This window comes from Micromesistius poutassou (assembly GCF_964030765.1).
Source record: "Micromesistius poutassou genome assembly, chromosome: 22".
Classification (NCBI taxonomy): Eukaryota; Metazoa; Chordata; class Actinopteri; order Gadiformes; family Gadidae; genus Micromesistius; species Micromesistius poutassou.
Window position 1 is genome coordinate 14,202,176 of NC_140292.1, and position 20,836 is coordinate 14,223,011.

The window sequence follows — 20,836 nt, forward strand, 5'->3', positions numbered from 1 at the left end:
TATCAGTTATCTCTACAGGGTTTAGTTTGTTAATAACACTAACCCTGTCTAATTAGTAATTTACACAGGGTTACAGTTGGTTATTAACAACTACGTTAATCATTTATACAGGGTTAGGGTTGGTTGTTAACACTAATCCTGTTTTGATAAGGATTCATTTTTCCCAAAAATGAACGTCAAATAAATAAATAAAAAATCCAGAGGCTGTGAGTTGAGCGCCAATATTTGTTTTATTAAAAAAATAAAATACAAATGATGACCCAGGAGTATATAAGCCTTTTACTAAAACAACGCAATCTATATACCATAGACTTTGAATGCTTATAATTGTTGCCTAACATTTAATTCTATTTTTATTATTTTTATATTTTTGCTTGATTTTGGTGTGCGGAAAGAAATACAAATATGAATAGTATGCATCTACATTGGATATATTTTTTTGTTTTGGCAAAAGAAAAAATCTCACACAAATAAACACACCAAAATGGCACCGACATCAGTTTTACAACATTTGCTGCGTTTCGGTAAAGATAAAGTTTAGTTTATGTTGTTTGACATTCTATTGCGGAAGGGGACGTTGTTCAATGCCTACAAAAGACCAGGGGCCAGGGTTAGTCACCACTATACCACGGGCCAGGACTTATGAGTGACATAAGAAAACTGAACAACCCAAAGTAGTAACATTCCTAACCAATAAAGAACCATTTCCTATATTACTTGTTTATATATTTGAACTTGTAAATGAATGGTGATTTGTTGTTTAACAGGCAAACACGCTCTCCCGCCTGCTAAGCCTGACGCACTTTTCCACAGTCATCAGAACAACATACCCTCGTTTTAGTGGACCTTGAGAAACCAAATTTAACTCAATAGCTTCTGATGTTTTCATCCAAACACCATAACACTCAGAAGACAGTCATTTTTCAATTTGTCTTCTTTCTTTTTTTGCATATTTTTTTGGACAAAGTAAATATTGAAGTATAGTACAGTAGGGGAGACAGGGGACAGCTGGACATATTGCTTGTATATTTCTATGTATGTATTGTAAATACACAATACGACGGGGGAGAGAGATTGCAACAACAAACAGGAGGGGTTTATGTATTTTTGCATAGCCTTTTTTTTTAAGTACAGTACAGTACAGAGGTATGTGATGCACGGGTGAAGATGAAAGGATTACAGTGGTCGGGGGGGGAATGTTTGTGCCAAGACTAATAATGCGATCATAATGGGGTTTGGAATAATCTGAAAGCTCGTCTAGGACTTAACCCCTGAGAGTCGGACATACAAAACCGTTAACCTCATGATAAAGTTGATCAATGGATATTAGAACAGTGACTGGGGGGGGCACTAAACTGGTGTAAAATAGAGACGATCGGGGCTCAAGTCTTATGTTCTTATGTATGTATGTATGTATGTATGAATGAGAGAGAGAGAGAGAGAGAGAGAGAGAGAGAGAGAGAGAGAGAGAGAGAGAGAGAGAGAGAGAGAGAGAGAGAGAGAGAGAGAGAGAGAGAGAGAGAGAGAGAGAGAGAGAGAGAGAGAGAGAGAGAGAGATCTCTGGAGCCCAGGTGGACACATCACACACCTCTGTGAACATCGAAGAAAAACAAAACTCAATAACTCTACGCAGAAGGCAGATGTAGCTTGTTAATTGAATATACATTGTTGTATACAATCACTTATTGTTGAATATAAACCATCACCGTGCTGGGAGGAACTCATTATCCCCCACAACCTGAACACAGGAACCATGCGGGAGCATCCAACCCTTCTTAAGGGATGAGGAGGAGTGTGAATAACTTACCATATAGCCCTTCATCTAGGTAAACATGGAGAAGCAGGAAGCCTTTTTTTGGCAATTTGAAAAAGTATAGCCCCCCCCCCCTATTAACTACCCCTGGGACACATTTAAGCATTCATACAAACCAAACCTAAATGTATGAAAAAAGTTTCCAAAATAAAATTTAAAACATGCTCCCGGTTTTGAATCTCAGGCCGATCTCAATACAGACATATCGAAACATCCCTAGGTCGCCCCATCTCATCCAAAGCATTGTGTTTTCTACACTTTATTTTACCAAACTAAAGCCTACCACCTCATACATGAATGTCCATATCTAGTGGTTCAGTTATAGTGGGTTGAGAACAGCCTAGAAGCCACTTCCTGTATCCAACAGGAAGACAGGAAGTGCTCTACAATAAACATGCTCTGCATGCCACACAAACAAACAAACATGACTTGTTTCTTGCCCGAAAATACAACAACAAACACCAAGCCACCAATTACTCATCACCAAAACTGATCAAAACCATAACTTAAATCGACAAATTATAATAAGGCATTCCGACATAGGTAGCACAAGTATTCTTTTCCAGTCAAAAATAAAAACCTAATCTACTGTGCAACCTTATGACAAGAAAACGGTTGCCTAATTACATAGCAAGGCAGCTTAAGGTGTATACATAGGAAATGTATGTCAAGTTACGACAATGTGTGTGTTATGAAATATTAAATATTTAAATCGCTTCTTGGCGCAAAAAAGAGAAGTCATTACAAGTTTATGCGGCCACTGATTAAATGTAATCCACACTAAAATACAAGCGTGTCACTTCATCAAGTGTGGATGTCAGACAGAAGGAGACTACTCTGTGTTTGGGAGGACATCATCGCGCTGGGGGCTGCCGCGCCACTCAATACAAAAGTTAGACATAGAAGTAGTTCCTTTCTGTGATTATTTGTGTCGGTTTCAGCCCAATAGAAGACGCCTACTGTCTGACCTCGTCATGGATTATAAAAACAGGAAATGGGTCCACCGTCATCACATTGATGAAACCCAGACACCCAGAAAGAGTTAAAGGTGTTTTTTGGAAGGTGGGGTGCAGGTTTTTACAATTCCTCCTTTTCTGTGACATCCCCAAATTCCACCACCATGATGCAAGCAGCATGCAGTTACTATGTGCAGCTTGACTAACACTAGCTGCCGCTACCATGTAGCATCGACATTTCCTCTGTCAGCCCCACCACTACTGAACATAGAAAACCACGGAAACCCTAAGGTGCGTCCTGATCTAGGCAGCAGCAGTCATCCCCTGCTGGTGACAGCTACCCCGCAGGGATAGCTAACCCTAGCTCACTAGGGGCTCACTGCATAACTACACACAGAAACAATCAGAAATAGGGATATATAGGACGTATATATCTTAAACCTCGGTCAAAGTGTGTTTGTGTGTGTTTGTGTGTAACATTGAGGGAAAAGCGTTTGATGACTGTCACATGTATTCAAACCTGACATCAGTTTTCCCACTCTAGAGAACCAAACAGACACCCTAACCCTGTTCCTCTTGAATCAGAGCGATGTCAGAGGGTTGAAGCCCATCTCCCACTGCAGACACATCAGTTCACATCGCACACAACCACCAGCTGGATCTTTATAGGTGAACTTTGCAGCCCAGCCCGGCTCAGGAACCCCTCTCATTGGGGGAGGGCTGAGCCTGTAGTTGATCCCGCTGTGGTTTAAAGCAACAGCAGTAACAACCACCAAAAAGACCACACACAGCCCAAGATAACAAGTCCCATTAAAACCAATTGTTCAAAACCAATCGCCGCCAGGTGAAGTGCCGACGACATGACTGAAGCGGGTGTGAAGAGAATAAACTGTTTGAGATGACGGGTAAAAGGAGCCAAAAGGGTTCCCATGAAAGACAGTATGATATAGAAACTAGAAGCACAAGCAGAAAAGTCAAAGTCCAAACTCCTCCTCAAGCTCTCTCCTTTTGCTCTCGTCTGTCCATCCTCTCTAGACTCCTTATCCAACCAGTCCGGCAAAGAAATTCATGGAAATATCCAAGATGGCGGGAGTGCTCTAATGCTATGACCTCAGACATCAGCACACAGCTGATTGTATCACATGGTCCACTCTTTGGTCTGGAGGGAGAATGTTATCAGAGGTTCTCCTGAACCCCCGCCGGGCAACACCGCGGCCTGTAGGAACCAAAATCTTCAACCCGATGCACTGAATCAGCCAAGACCAGAGGGAGAGGAAAACCAGACGGGAGAGAAGGGAGTTCAAGCCCAACACTACAGCTTTTGGTTACAATCAATCACTGAAATCACCCCCCTTGTTTTATCTGGGGGCACAGATTTTCCTTTTCTTCTAAATCTATGATTATTAAAAACTGAACCGCATCAGAAGGTGGGCGCTCCTTAACCCCTAGAGGAGCGTACGAAGGACCAGGCATCACTCCTCCTCTGGAAATACTTTAGCCATCCGTACATTTAGGTTTTTTTCTTTAAATTCCCCTCGTCACCCTGCTGCCACGACGACTGCCAACGATAGCTCTTGTTGTTTGAGCCTCTGTGAAGCAATAAGACAGGCAAGGACATTCTTTTGAAACAAGACTCAGCAGTGGCAGTGGCCCAGGGCGGTCGGTAGGAGGGGCCTAATCCTAGACCATGTTGTCCCCCGGGCCGGCACCCGCGGTGTGGGGCCCCGGCCGGCTGGGATCCTGGTGTCTCAGGGCTCGCTTCTGGTGGTGCAGGGGCCTGGAGCAGCAGTCCCCGCCCGCGCTCCGGCACAGCCGCACCTCAGCGGCCCCCTGTGGCTCCTCCTCCTCCTCCTCCTCCTCCTCCTCATCCAGCTGGCACACACACACCTCGATCCCAGAGTCGCCCGTCACGTGGCGCCGGCGGGTGATCAGCTCTTCCTCCTCTTCCTCCGCTCGCCCCGACAGCGGATGTAACGGGCTGGAGGCTGCTGGTGCTGGTGGTGCTGGTAGAGCTGGTGAGGCGGACCCAGTGGCCTGGGGGAGGGGCAGCACCAGGGCGGTGGCAGCTGCCGCAGGCTGACTGGCTGACAGGGGGAGGGGGGGTGGGGCCTCGGAGTAGGGTGGAGGAGGAGTCGGGGGATGGCCCACAACCTCCTCATAGTCGGGGAGCTTGCAGTCGTTCCAAAACCCTGTCAGAGCAAATGGGACCGGATCAGAACTGGACCAGTGTGTCAATGATAATATCCTGGCTTGAATTTAGGATATTTTTTATCCAATACGCTCTGGATAAAAGTGTCCACCAAATGGCATATACTGTTTTTGTTAGATTGCGAGTTATGGCACCCCTTTCGTCAAAGTGGTACTTTAATTATTGTACACCTGCTTAAACGCGGTTTCTATTCATTAACCAACCCTGATAACCCTGATGAGTTGTTCGCCTTGGGAATGGTTGATGTCAGCATTTTTCCCTATTAACCTCCATTATAAAATCAGCAGTCAGAAAATTTAAATTGACCAAGCAATGTAATTTTCTTAGTTATCAAAACAAAACTTTCCACATTACGTAAGGGGGAGGTCCTTGATGAGCACACAAAATCACACGCATAGATTATGTGCGATTTTTATTATTTTTAACATAATCAATATATACATTAGTATCAGGAGTAGTAGGAGTATTTGGACCCAATTGTGGGTCATTTGGGCTTATGGGACGGTCTTCACAATTATTTAGGTTTCACCACGAGTTATAACGCCCCATGTGGTCAGAGCGGTACTAAGCTTGGAGACCTCATGCCTGTTTAGGATTTCTAGGATTTCTTTTCCATTTAAGAAGTATTTAAATTGTAGGAATGGCGCACTGCACTGATATGTGCAATTCTTAGCACTGGGCTTGGTTTTTATACCTGCAACATTGTAGAAGGAGATAATTACCGAAAATGAGGTGGAAGAATAATAATAAGACACATGATTACAATATTGTGGCTTGCTTTAAAACCACACAAATTAATTCCATAGATTCAGTCCAAATCTCGACAAGCAGGACCTACTTGTGCACAATTTCTTTTGTTGATGTCAGCGATAGTAGGTTTAACCTTGATTATATACTGTCTGTGTGCGTTACACCCACACCGGAGTGCCACTGGCCACCCTATATTTTGCTTGTTTTAGAAAGCGGGATACACTTCTCAACAGGGATCTTAATCTTTTGTTGCATCTTTTTGCATGGTCTGCGAGTTTACACTGACCGAGGTAATATACCGTCTTGATTTCGCACCCCAATGTCCCCTCTCGAGATGTTGAGAATGTAAAATGTGCAACCCACGGCCGGGAGTTTCTAACTGGAGAGACTGTGAAATCCACGAGTTGCTGACCATCATGGGAAAGAAGATGATGCAGTCGCATTTAACGAAGACGGTGAAAGATCTACGAGAAAATAGCAAAGGAACTCTCCTTACGAGGCTTTTTTTGGGATAAAAAACAAGTGATCAGAAAAATAAAGAATATGTTGGCGTTTTAGCACTTGTAAATAGTTAATCGCGTTTGTTGCCTACACTCAGATGTAGTCTACTCATTCTTGCATGTGAGTGGCTTGAATAAAAAAAATAAACATTCAGATTTGTATGCACATTTTTCTAAATAGGTCTCCGTAACTCTGCCTGCTCCAATGAACCAAGGTAGCCCCCTCCTTGACGAAGGGGGAATACACCCCCTCCATTTTACACAGGCAAGACAGTGAAATTGTAACATCTTTCCAGAAGCGATTTTTACACTTGGCAGTGTAAAGATGGCTACAAATACAGCAATACATCATCACATTTCTTTCTGCGATATGAGAATCGATACACTGGGGCCAAATATCGATTATTTATATTGAAAGGTTTTTTTTAAGAGTTAGACAGAAAGGTTAGACAGAAAGGTATTAGAGAGAGAGAGAGGCAAAGGATCAACGGGCAGCAATCAAACCAGGCACCGGGGCGGCCCTAATAACGACAGTTTAATTAATGAAATAAGGCCTGCTCCTAGAAGTGGCGCTCAACCCATGAACGAGGGAAACTTGAATGGAAGTTAACTAACCAAAGACGAGGAATGGAAGTGAACATTTTGGACCATAAATAAAGACAGAAATCCAGCACTTTACCCTTTCACAGTCATTTTGTTAGTTAGACATATATCGTGATGTATCATTATAGGATCGTCTAACAATATATTGATTATCGCAGAATCGCTGTATCGCGATATTATCGGTATCGTGGGCCATGTAATGCACATTGTATCGTATCGTGAAGTACCCTGTGATTCCCACCTCTACTTTGTAATTCGCCTTATTTGAAATATTGACCAAACGAAGGCTCTATAGCAGTGATTTTCAAACTGTGGTCCGCGACGGCCCTGTAGGTGGTCCGTGGAAAAGCAAACAAAAAAAAAAGAAAAAAGGAAACTTCTTGATCATATCACATGCATAGCCTTTATATATAGGCAGTGTATATCTGAAACGATTTGTTTAAAATTATAAATGGAAGAAATAAGGCCTATTATTATTTTAATTTCCAGTAAGTTTCTTGATCTCCCGTTTCTGAAATGTTTTGCATATGTTACTTGGACAAACTCCCAGCCTGTTCGTTGAGGACTTTGACAAGATTTGATATTTGACTTTATCCAGTTCAGTTCAGTTCAGTTTGTTTGTGATTACTGTACATATTTAATACTCCATGCTATGGATATAAGCCTGGTGTTCAAATGAACCTGATTACGCCCTCGGGTGCTTTAAATAAATACATTAAATATGTGGCAGCCATTGTGTGCAGTAAACGTTCTTTTAACAAGCCTGTTGTACTGATGCTATGTTACTTTTAGTGCTAATATATGCCTATTAAGAGCTGCGGGTAATTCAGGTAGGACTGTGTGTAGACATATTTTAACCCTGCTCTATAGGGAGCTGCGCCGCTGCCCGACCGTCTCCTGGGAAGATAAACATTGCTTAACACACGGGACTCCTACCGCTGATCAAGTCTTAGCACTAGTTCCCCACATCAGATCACTGTAATTCGCAGCAACAATATCTGTTGAATACCCAATATATTTCTACATAAACAATTGCATACTTCCAAACTTGAGATGTGTGATTGTTTTGATATACCACCACAGCAGCAGTATGCTGCTACCCCTTTCAGATTTGATAGGGGATGTCCCAGCCGGGCGAGCCACTAATTGTTGGCGAACTAACCTACTTCCTGTCTCAACAATAATGCAAGACTTTATTTTAGACTTTTTAATACCGTAATACTGTGATACCGCCCAAGCCTATTATATATATACATAAATATTTTGTTCAAATGTGTTTCCCCAAAAAGTAGGCTATATCACTTCTCCAAAGTCCTGCTTTCAGAATTTGAGGTTCAGAACAGAACTTCATGAATTATTTACGTATTATTTATCTGTAATTTATTAGATTTCTTTCCAAATTTTGGTTGTGATGATGTATGATTTAACCGTTCAACCATCAATTGACTACTGCGTTTTACAAGTGCATTACGAGTGGCGGAGCGTGCACTTATTTTCCATAAACATGCCCGAATAAATGGTAGTAGGCCTAGCTTAATTACATTTCAGTCACTCATTTAGAAATGTAAAAATCATGGAATTAACTCGCCAGGCTCTCATAGTACGCAAGAACTGACATCACACTGCTCACTCGCATCATCCAGCGGGTGGGGCAAAGCGGGCGCAAATTGTTCCCACCTGCAGGCTAAGAGAAGTCAGTCAAACCATGACAGTTTTTTTGTTACTCTGATTGTATTGATCAGCTCTTTGACTGTCTTCATCGCATCTCGGCATATGTTAACTTTTGAAACGGCATCTTGAAAGGCAAGGTTCATGTTGTGGGCATTACAATCCCAGACATTGTATGTCCTTATAAATAGTTAAATATAGTTGTGTATTTATATATATATAGTTCTATGTTTTTATATACAAAATATATTTATATATATAGTTATATATATAGTTCTATATGTATTATTTATATACGTAGTTCTTTATATAGTTCTATATGTATTATTTATATAGTTCGGATGGGAGCTTTATGCAAGCTTGCGTTATTGTGTTGCGTGTTATGCGCCATAACAGCAGAACGGTTATCCAAATAACAAAGAACACTTGCGTTACAGTGTGTGTATTCACACACACATATGTGGCGCTCGCAAGTCCTAGCTCATTGTCTCATTGGCGGGCCAAATTCTCTGGGCGGGCCAAGCAGAGAAAGAGGAGGTAACCTGGTCCCATATGACGTCATACTTGACCGGAACCCAAATCGAAGCGTTTCAGCGATCCTTTTTTCAAAGACGGATTAAGATAGCTACTTCTCGGTTTACACCTAATGCAATTTTTAGCTACTGGGGGACCATAGGGAGGCTAGGGGAACTCAACTTAATGTTAGAAAACCTCATAAAGTGAAATTTTCATGCCATGGGACCTTTAACAAATCAACACACTTGTATCTTCAATTAAATCCAAACAGAATTTTGATATAATTTATGACGCAGAGTACAACAATGGCAATATTATACCTAGAGACACAATATTCCGCTTAAACGGTCAAGGTATTTCTTGTTTCATTGGCGCTAAAATGATTAAGCAATTGGAAATATGATTGTTATATATCGGCCGATTGTGTGCGGGGACCCCCGTTTAATGGCTAAACTAGAGGCTAGGGGATTGCTACATATCTGAGTTTAATCCTGGTAGAAGCTAAATGCTAACAACAATGCTTGAAAACAATCAATCAATCAATCAATCAATCAACAATATTTTTAACATCATGCTATCTACACAAACGGTGTCAGATGAAAGCTGAAAGGATGAAAAGCTACAAGGAGTCCAAAGGTATAAGCCTCATCATTTTGTGAGCTTATTTTGATCAACTAGATGTGAAGGAATAAGGTTAATAACATACTTTTTCAAGTTACTACCACGCACACACACACTATATATATACACTATCAGAACAGCTCAGCTATTATATATTTGATCTCAAATGTATTCATACTTATCACTTTAGCTATTTGTTTAATTCACTTTATTTGTTTAAATGGTGTGCATGTTTACATTGTTAACTCAATTTACACTCTGTTCAAATACCTTCACTTGATTTAAGCCATTTAACATTTCTTTACGTCTTAAACTATGCGTCTTTACTAAAACATATTTTCAACCCCACTTTTCACTACAGCACTCACTGCATTTTTCGGCATGAAAGGCATTTTCTAGATCTATATATATAGTTTTTTATATATAGTTCTATACATATAGTTATATATATGAGGAGCTCTTTTCCAAAACGCGATATACACCAAATTTAAAAAAAAAAATGAGTTTGTCATGCCATTTTTCTGTGTACTGAACCTATTTACTGCTCCATCAACGTTTAATGCCAATTCGCTATATTTCCTTGTTTAAAATGTACCGCAAGAAGCCGTTTTTTTCCAAACCGCGACAAGTGCCAAACCTATTTTTAACCTAAATGCGATATATCCACCTTGCGTGTGATGGCAGCGGGACAACGTGTGAGACCGAAAGGATTCATCTTGTCGGACTAGGGGGAGTAGTGGCCCAGAGTGTTTTTTTCATGCATTTGCATTTATTTGATTTATATTCATTTATAGTATGCAGGGATGCAAACAGATCTATGGTCAAAAAAGAGAGAGATTTTCGAAGCCCGCGCCCCCGCAGCAAATATCAAATAATGACATTTCCACCAACCTCTGCCATCCCCGGCCCACCCCATACACAGACAAAGTGCAAACTGAAATTCTTAAAATGAAAATCCACAAAACGTTAATTTTGTTTAACTAGTCTTCAACACACGCACACACACACACTCACCTCTCCATTGGCAATCCGATTGCACATTGGAATCGGGAGTACTACACTTTCCCTGATCTTTTCGGCTGCTGAGGCCTGATTCTGGCTGGTAGCTGGTAAAGGATTGTCCTTACAGAGGAGCTGGGCCACACTTTGGGTAGATACGATGGAGGCCACTCCCTGTGTGTGTATTGTGCTCTGGCAGTGTTCCAACAGGGCATGCAGCCCTCTGGAACCATAATTTATCTCTTTAACGCAGAGAGTGCATTTAGCACATCCCTTTTTTTCAATTTTAAAAAAAAAGTCTGATTGTTTGAAATTGCGTTGACTGCCTTGACCTCAATTGCAGTTTCAACTTTTAGCCAAGGCCACTTCCAACTGGTTTTACATCCTTTATCCACTTGTTGCACAGTAAGTGCCGCACTCTCATCAAATTCTCTCATTCTGCAAATGAAGAGTTGAATATTTTAGCCATACTGTAGCATTACGCGACCAGACGTCTGAAACCGGGACGTCTGATCACCCTAGACTTGTATCATAACGGAGAGCAAAGTAGTTCACTCAGCCCCCTTTCCTCAATGTGCCCTGCGCCACCTTCAGCAATCTATTTGACTCAATTAAAATGTATTAAATGATTTTAGTATCCTTAAAAAAGCAGTGCCGCCTGTTGATAAGATAAGCCCACTCCAGTGTTTCCCACACATAGGCCAATATTGAACAACGAGCGCCACAAATTTATTCCGCTTTTCTTATTATTTTTACTTGAACGCGATTTTTAAATGTAACTCCGCCAGCCCGTAATCGCGCCCCCGTAATGCTGCCAGTCCGACATGTTCCCATTCCGACAGTCCTGTGCGTGTATGCAAATTAGCCATGTGCGCCAAACAGAAGAAGGGCCCTATCTTGCGCCCAGCGCAATTGACTTTCTACACCGACGCATGTGTCATTGCTAGTTTGCACCCGGCGCAAAGCTGATTTTCCCCCGCAGCAACCAGGCACCACTACACTTGCATGTTAAATATTATGATGTCAAAGATTATTCATACGTGTGAAACTGCATAGAAATAGCGTGTGGATTGTGGAAACATTTTTTTCCCTGCATGAATGAACATGAATGAAGTATAGTATGCTATGTCATCCGTTAAAATAATAATAATAACAATAATACATTCGAGCAAAGTATATTCCAGGCTTCCAAAACAAAATCTAGTTTTAGGGTAAATGATTGGTTAAGTTATTTGGGAAAGAACAGCTGATACAGCGGTAAGTTGTACTTTTAAATCAATGCATCTGCAAACACCGTACAGCAAACACATATGTTCTTCACCCAGAAATCGTGTACAAGCCCATTACTTTTAGGATTGATGAGTATTTGATCGTGGGAAAAAACATAGTTTTACCGCGAGTGAGTATTTAATAGAATGAATGAATGCGGGTGATGCTTGGTGCGCGTGTGTGTGCGCGCCCATCTGTCTAAACACACGCAAATTAAACACGTAAGTGTATGAGAAGGAAATCGAGTCAGTCGACCTGCGATAAGCAGCTGATTCTGAACGGACTCTTCTCTCTTCGAGATGGACGTGTTCTAACGCATTTTTAATCAATGAAATGTTAACACAACAGTATATATCTGACCATTTAATTTTCGAAATTTTAGGTGAAGCCGAGCTTCCCTTGCAGTAGAGAAGTCGCCACTACGAAAGAATGCAATGTATCCAACTAGCGGGATCTAAACAAACTAAGCTCCAGCGAATTACTACAATGCAGAAGTAGTGGAGAATGGCGAAACACAGCAACTATAGCCTACTCTCAACCAAAATAAAAATAATCGCCGCCCGGTGCAGCAGTGTGAACTGCCCCGTTTTTAGAAAGTCTCAGCCCGTCTCGTCGCAAGGAGTCGCGAGTTGCAAGCAGTTGCGTCGCGAATCTTTGGTCTGAACTGGGCTTTAGCATTATACGCAGTGGCAGTTTTAGGCACGGGCGAAAAACAAGACACACGAGAAAGAAAATGATCCGCATTTTCTATTATCGATAATAACCCCCCCCCGTGATTGGTAGATCATCTACCAAATAAGTAAATGCATAGATAGATACAGTCTATGAGAAAACAGTAAATCAGAACACTGCGCACGCGAAGCCAGTTGTTTCGGCAGGGCGCGCGCACCTGTATCTCGCGCTGCAAGGATTTTCACATAGTCTGACCCTGGAGTTTGGCGCCGCGTCTGATTATAATTTCATCAACAGTAATTCTGTATTGCATCTACCGTTGATGCAATACAGAATTACTGTTGATGAAATTATAATCAGACCCTCAGACCCTCCCAGACCCCCCACCCCCCAAAAAAAAAAAAACTCATCGGATCTACACGATTCACACAAGTCACCCAAACAGCTGTGAAAAAAGCGGCAGCCGCCGAAAAGCGCACTGTTTGCATCCCTGAGTATGAGATGAGTCCCTGATATCGTATGTTGCATGTTCTCTTGCAAAAAACAACAACAAAAAAAACAGCAATGGATTTACAACGTTTTTGGAGAAAAAAATTATGGATTTATAGTTTTGGAAAAAATAAACATACATAAACAATATTGTTGCTTGATTTTAAAAAATACTTGAAAAGTATTAAAAATCGTTGTTCAACATGATCAGACTGAGCCAACAAACCATTTTAACAGGATCAATTGAATATTAAGAAAATATGTGGGTCTAGGTAAAAAATGTCCTTTTCCTGAAAACTATTCAAATGGATTCATAGTGTTTTGGAAAAGAGCTCCTCATATATAGTTCTATATATATATAGTTTGATATATATAGTTCTATGCATAGTTCTTTATATATAGTTCTATATATACAGTTCTATATATAGTTCTATATATACTGTAGGTCTATATATATAGTTCTATACATATAATTCCATATGTTCTATATATATGGTTCTATGTGTAGTTCTATATATGTACAGTGGTAGGCATAAGTTTAGGCACTCATGCTAAAGTTGACTAAAAAGGGTTTTTAAAATAGCCCCACATCATCACATAACCTTCACCATACCTATGCCGCTTTTCCACCAACAGTATCAGCTCAACTCGCCAGACTTAGCTCGGCATGACTCGGTTTGGTTCCAGGCACGTTGCGTTTCCATCTAAAAAAGTACCTCTTCAATGTGGGCGGGTCGTAGAAAAGAACCTCTCCAACATGGGCAGGTCGTCATTAGGTTTTAATCCCGGGAGACGCGATTTCCGGGAAATCTGAATCTGATCAAGACTATTTCCTGATTCCCGGGAAAGGTTATGATGGGAAATAAAATAAAATAAAAAGCGCAATGACTGAGCGTCTATTGTTGTCATACGGTACGTTGATCGAGGCGAAACTCGAGCCCTGGGAAAGGAATGACACTAAAACGAAACAGCAAAACGCTGATCCTCCGGAGCCGGTCCGTGGACTCCAGCCACGCCGTACCCGGTACCAGGTACCGGGTACTTTTTTTGCCAAAGGAAATGCAAAAAAAGGCGGGCCAAGTCGAGGCGAGTCGAGGCGAGTCGAGCTGGTTCTTTTCAGTTAGCCTTATAGCTGTTAGTTAGCCTAATGAGTTCTCAATGCAAATCAAACCAGCTAATAGGCTAACTGAAATAAAACCATGCCAATATCTCGGTATGGTGAAGGGTATGTGATGATGTGGGGCTATTTTAATTCCAAAGGCCTAGGTGACTTCATCAAGATGCATAGTATCCTGGATCCATGAACTACCTGGCTTTTAAAAATAAAAATCTGCCTGCCTCTATGGGAATTTAACATAGGGTGTCTATACTTATGCACCCTGTATTTCAATGGAGAACATTTATTTATTTACAATACATTATTCATTCACAAAGCAAATTGGTGTCCTTAAAGGTTCAAAAGATCAGTTTCCAAAAGATGATTTTTTTATTCCTCTTTTTAGTCAACTTTAGCATGGGTGCCTAAACTTATGCCTACCACTGTAGTTCTATGTATAGTTATTTATATAGTTCTATAAATATTGTTCTATATATAGTTCTATATATTTAGCAATATATAAATATATATATATAGTTCTATATATGTAGTTCTCTCTGACTCACTCAGGCTGGGGGGCGGCGGGGAGATGAAGGAGCTGGACGCCCCCTGGTATGCCATGAGGCTGATCTCCCTCTGGCGCTGCTCCTGCTGCAGACGCATCTTCACCCTGCGGTGGCGGTACGCACAGCAGCAGCTCAGCATGATGATCAGAGTCCACACCAACCAGAACCCTGCAGGGAGGGATAGGGGGGAGAGGGAGGGATAGGGGGAGAAAGAGAGAAGGAGAAGGATGAGGGAGGGAGGGAGGGAGGGAGAGAGAGAGAGGTTTAAATTGCGGATTACTTTGTTGCATGTATACATGCATAATGTGCAGTGGAAAAAGTAACCAAGTGTAAACAAGGTTTGGATGGAACTCATGGTTGACAACTATTTTTCCTGTTTCTGTGCCAATACATCACAACAGATTCCTTCAATCTGAAAGCTTACTTGGCCATATAACTCTTTCTCTAGTGTGGCTTAAGTAGCACGTATCTTTGAAAAAGGTGGCAAAGTAGCTGCCTAAATTGTCATCTTGGTTACCATCTTTGTCTCTTACGTGGCTGTAAAACTCAAATATCCCTTCTGGGGAATCAGTTTGGCATTCTCTGATTTTAGCTTACATAAGATTGTGACTTAGTTTAGTTATCTGAAAATAGAGTCCAAACATACCTTTACTATGCTATGCTAAGCTATGTGCAGGGACACTGCCAGGAATGCCACTAGGCATTAAATCATCTTGCCGTAAATTGCTATGTTGATTTTCCCTTCTTTCTAAAACATGTTGGCAACAGGGTGTTTTTGGTTTTGTTTAGTTTTTAGCTTCTACAATTCTGCCCTATTCTGCATATACTTTTTTTTATTATTATTGTTTTAGATTAAAGCATAAACAGTTTCCAGAACTTTTATCAGACCCTTATCAGAACTTTTGACCCAAAGTCAGTATAAATGTGATCTTTAATCCATGAGACTATAGAGAATGATCTTGATACCATCAAGCACTAATTCAAGTCATACATTGCAGGTAATATGATAAACATAAATAGATTGCAAATAGAATAAAGATGTATGGGTTATGAAAATGTTTATTTTCCATGGTCAAATAAAATAAAGCTTGAGAAGCTCAAACACTGATTATTTGTGTTGTGCACATTCCTCTGCTGCTATCACGTTACAATTAAATTGTCTCATTATCCAGTTGTTACTCATCCCTGACTCCTCTTTCCAAATGGGAATTCCTTTCCAGTGAATGGTGACGTCAGTTCAGACGCGTCTCAAAGAACAGAGCGTGTCTGCGTAACTGAATATAACGTTTACATGACTTACACCACAGCTCGTAGTAGTAGGTGCAGCACTTGGTTTCACCGCAACAGTAGCCCATCTCGCAGCGGTATTGCTCATTGTTTACACCAAAACAGAACTCCTTTCCCTACACACACACACACACACACACACACACACACACACACACACACACACACACACAGTTGTAATAGTTAATATCATCAGAATACAAACAAATAAATCACTTGCAGATAACATCTTGCATCCTTTATCCATCCTTGATCCATGAATGCAAGCATTGGTTTGAATTCGTTTTTGCTTACACATTGTATACATTACAATATAATCGAACACAACTGATTCCAAACTATGGGACAGGAACATGTATGGTGGAGTTTATTGCTTGACTATGCACGAGGCCAAAATGGGAAAATTGTGTTATAACTGAAAGATTACACGGTAAATATAAAACCAATTGAGTTAAAAATCCTCCTTAAAAATGAATGTTTCCATCATAAGGTTGGCCTAGTTCGGCTAAATAACCAACCAAGTCAGAACGACACATTGCCGGTTATCAAAAGGAACAGCATCTCTAGTACTGACACGGTGAATCAAAAGTTAACATTGTGTGACAATGTATTGCATTTCGTCTTACAAAATACATATCTGACATTTTTTAGGACGCCACTGTCGGGTCTTACGTCCCAATAAGTTCAAAAAGCGAACCTGGTTCCGTTTGAGGTGGTGACAAAACGCACAATAGAAGGCCTGTTTCCAGCTGCGATCCACGGCCCACAGTGAAAGCTCCTGCCGCCCAATGAGCGCCAGCTCCGGCTTACCTGAACCAGACAGGCCCCGGCACACAGAAGAGCTACAAGGGATCCCAGCGCTTTCTGAGGCATCTCTCTGGCTCGTCTGCCGCTGACACGACGGGAATCATACAGCAGTGGATGGCAACTTGTGAAGAAAAAGACAATGCTTCTTGTCGCGCTGGAAGCGAGAAGCCGCCTTTAGATCCCGAACCGTTACGTACAATACATGTTTTGCTCAAAGTCTTTGAGAGATTGTTTTGTGCTGCCTGAGATGGGCATAGTCGGGAACGGTAGCCCACTAGAGGGCGCTGTGGAGTACTCACTTGGCCTCTGTAACAATGAGGTTAATACAGATTACAGTTAAAGTCATTCACGATCACAATAAAGAATGCATTGGCACAAGTGAGTATTGCTGACCAAACGATACAGGCCTAGAGGCGTGTATAAAATATTAATGATCAAATGAATGATCAACAAGTAATAGGCTAGATAGGCTATGGCTTGGCTTATTGTCATTTATTTATTTAATACATACATAAATTGCCAACACATTTGAATAGTCCCAGTATAGGTGACTGAACAACATACGATCAACTGGGTTATCAACTGGATTCAGTTCATGAATGAATGATGACTTTGTCATGTTCACTCTGGTATCGAATTGTTCATTGACAATCATAAAAATATATCTTCTGTGCCCTGATACATATATATACCTGGGTTACATACGCTGTCATTGCTGTTGTTTCTTACAACAAAAAAATCCCATAATTTCATCGGCATGAGTTTTCTGTTGGGGCTTATTTCTAGATAATGACCAGCGTTCTATACATTATCCCTTACTTACGTTCCCTTGGTCCTCTTCTGACGACCATTCGTAATTGAACTTAAATGTTATGCTTGGAAACATGTTCATCTTTGCTGTGCAAAGTTAGTTGCAATCTAAGCTACATAAAGACTGTTAATAACATTAACGGTTATGCTGTTATTGTGCTGTTATACTCTATATCAGCACTCATGGAAAGCCTTTTGTCCAATCAAATTACTTGGTCCGAACTAACTGTTGTATAAGTAGGGATAAAGTATAGAATGCCGGTCATTATCGGGAAAATAAGCCCCAACAGGGCGAACCAGACACCAACGCGAAGCAGAAGTGTCTTGCTTCGCCCTGAAGGGGCTTATTTTCGATAATGACCGGCGACGTTCTATACATTATCCCTCTTATTACACGGCTACTTGCCAAAACGAAAAAATAACTTCACACGGTGTGTCTTTTTACAATTTATTTGTTACCAGCATTCGTAGCGATCAGCAGAGAAATAGTCTGCCAAAGACGTTGACGTCGCTTAGCAACCGAATACACTGGGGTTGATTACCGGACTACTTGTGGAGTGATACGAAAGACGTGAAATCCACTTTCCTTGACAGCGGTCATTATATTGTGGCGACCACAGGTGTGGACGGTGGTTCTGGGTTGTGCAACAAGGGATTCTGGGGGTTCAACTATTTTAGGGGTTTGGACCTTTTCGTGGCCTAAGGGTTACCTTGTGGTTCGTTGTTGTGGGGGGGTTAATTGTGTGGTGTTCCATTGTTGTGTGATATGTAGTGTGATCACGACCGTTAGTGAGAGTGTTGTGTGTGTTGGTCAGGTGTGCCATGTTTCTGTTATATTGCGGGTGTTAATAAAAGCAGTTCCGTTGTCGGGCGTTGTATGGGGCACAGAACTGCATAATTAATTTGGGTTATGGGAGCGCCCCCCCCGTGGCCGCGGACGGAGAACTGGCAGCTGCCCACTGCCCCCTGGTGGCAAGGACTGAGGTGAAGCTGAAAGTGAAGCTGCTGAAGTTCTCTGGGGCAACGCAGCTGGTGCCATACAGGTACAGGTCCTCCTGGACCTAACCCCAGGAGAACAGCTAGACCAGCAGACCCTGACCCGGGCACTGGAGAGGCGGTTCGGCGAACTGGTCTTCAGTGACCAGAGCCGGGAGTTGTTGGTTGTTTGCCGCCACCAGGAGGAGGAAAGCCTAGGGGTTTACGCTGCCGACGTCCTGTTGTGCACCTGACGTGGATACCCGAACCTCGCGGCTGTACAGGAGGACTTAGCCCTCCACACCTTGCTGCGGGTAGTGTCGCCGGAGTGTCTGCGGAAGCATGCCCTCCTCACCAGGCCCCAGACCATCGGGGTGGCTCTGGACGAGGCAGAACGGGCTGAGGTAGCCCTCTCGCCCCAATCCTCCTCCATGGAAGGCTGCCTAGCCGGCAGCCTTCCATGAAGGAGGATTGCCAGTCTGGTCCGTTCAAGCACTGCTGACGTCGCTATGGTACCCGGGTGGACACGGCTGGGACAGCTCTCTCCCGTGGCACAACGAAAGTGGTGTTCCAGTCCAGGCAGGTCATGGAAGACCTCAAACTGCCACAGTGTCAGCAGCTGGGGCTGGTCGAGGACTATGGGTGGACGTGGCAGCGTGCCATCCATCTTCGTCCCAGCGTGGCCGTCGACGTACCTATCCTTTATGGGTCTACTGTGAATTTTGACTTTGGTGTCTTTAACTTGGGAGGCAATTTCTTATTATTTTCTTTGATTACTTTAATTTGATTTAATTCATTTAATTTGAATAACTATGTTATTCTAAGTATATTGTTGACCATTCTCTAAATGCATGAAACACAATGTAATGTTATGGAATTGCTCTGCTTTACGACCTAGCAACAATGGTTCTGTGGTCCTTGTGTAATGCCATGTGGCATTAACCAAAGCTTCCCTCTCACACCACTGTAGCATTAGCCCAGCATGCTGCTAAGCTGGGCTGACCCATGTCCACCATTGGCTACTCTATATATGTAGGCCATGGCAGCATGCCTGGCTGCTAAATCTGTGCTCTGATGGGTGTCCTGTTATGTCCCAACTACTCTGATGAACACTCCTTCTCCAGCTCAATCTGCTGACATCAAGGCCCAGGCTTACCTGGTACCCGATGGGTTAGTTTAAGGCTTAAATGACAATGCTTGTGTCTGGAGCTCTGGTACGATGCTGTAACGACATATGTCAGTGTGCTGACCTCAGAGATGCATTCATTGTTGTGTCACTTATCAACCTGCTTTTCCTTCCAGGGAGTGTGGGTGTGTGTGTGTGGTTCTGTTTTTTAACCACAACTGGCTGCTCCTTTCAGGGTGTTTTTTTCTAACCCTGTGTGTGTGAATAAGTGTGTGTTTGTGTGTGTGTGTGTGTCACGATCCTGCTGTTGGGTAATGTTAAGCTGGTGGGTAACTGGTTGTCCTGGTAACTGTGGGAGTGGCTCCCTTGATTGGCCTTGATACGGGTCACCTGGGGAATCCAAGATGGCTGAACAGACAGCGTGGTGCCCACACTTGTTTCCCTAAACACCCTCTGAAAGAGGTGAAGGTTTTCCCCTTCTACAAGGACGGTACCAGGACTAGGTTCCTAAAGGGGGGACGTGACCACCCCCTTTGTCGTGTATGTTTGTCTAGTGTTTGTCTATGTTATATGTCAAACTATAAAACCAACCGGGACAGGCTACAGTTTGCTCCAACGCTTGGGCTATCCCTCAACACATCAAGGAAGGACAAATGCTCGCCAGGAACCAGGTGAGTCACTGCCCACGTGGCCGGAAGCGAGTTGCCTGCCAGCTGTGGGTTTAGCACTTATGTGTCTCGACTCCTGCCTAGACATAGAGCGGGTTCAAAACTAACAGTGGGGTCGTGACATAATTGGGGGCTCGTCCGGGATTTGAATTTAGCTTGCCAGTATTACAGCCAGGTAATCTGTTGGTGAGAGAAGCGATACTGGAGTTGTATTCAGCTTGTTAAAAGTTATGTGCATTTAGGGGGCACATGGCTAAGAGTGGATTAGCCACTCTGTATCAGATTCTCGCACAAACAGATGCTTGAGTATGTAAAGAACTGTAGTTAGCCAGCTTGGATAGCCAGCGTGGAAAGCTAGGACTGCGGTGATTTGTGATGCAAACTAACTTAAAGATTGTGGTTGTTAGCTACATGTAGTTAGGTTTAGCATCAGAAT

The 20,836-nt window shown here is 42.3% G+C and overlaps 1 protein-coding gene across 1 annotated transcript; it reads right to left on the reverse strand.

Annotated features, from left to right (window-relative positions):
• Positions 1–142: 142 nt before the first annotated feature.
• Positions 143–17,076, reverse strand: wbp1 (WW domain binding protein 1). The gene is made up of 4 exons (XM_084486244.1): positions 16,825–17,076; positions 16,028–16,130; positions 14,728–14,895; positions 143–4,958 (listed from the first exon to the last, which is right to left on the reverse strand). Exons 1-4 carry the CDS (start codon positions 16,885–16,887, stop codon positions 4,450–4,452), a joined length of 843 nt encoding a protein of 280 aa, XP_084342370.1. The 5' UTR covers positions 16,888–17,076; the 3' UTR covers positions 143–4,449.
• Between the last annotated feature and the right edge of the window lie 3,760 nt (positions 17,077–20,836).

Coding starts and splice junctions, on each gene's coding strand:
- wbp1 (XM_084486244.1), bottom strand. CDS start 16,887: ATGCCTCAGAAAGCGCTGGGATCCCTTGTAGCTCTTCTGTGTGCCGGG. Junction 16,131..16,824: donor CCGGGGCCTGTCTGGTTCAG/GTAAGCCGGAGC, acceptor GTGTGTGTGTAG/GGAAAGGAGTTCTGTTTTGG. Junction 14,896..16,027: donor CTACTACTACGAGCTGTGGT/GTAAGTCATGTA, acceptor CCCTCCCTGCAG/GGTTCTGGTTGGTGTGGACT.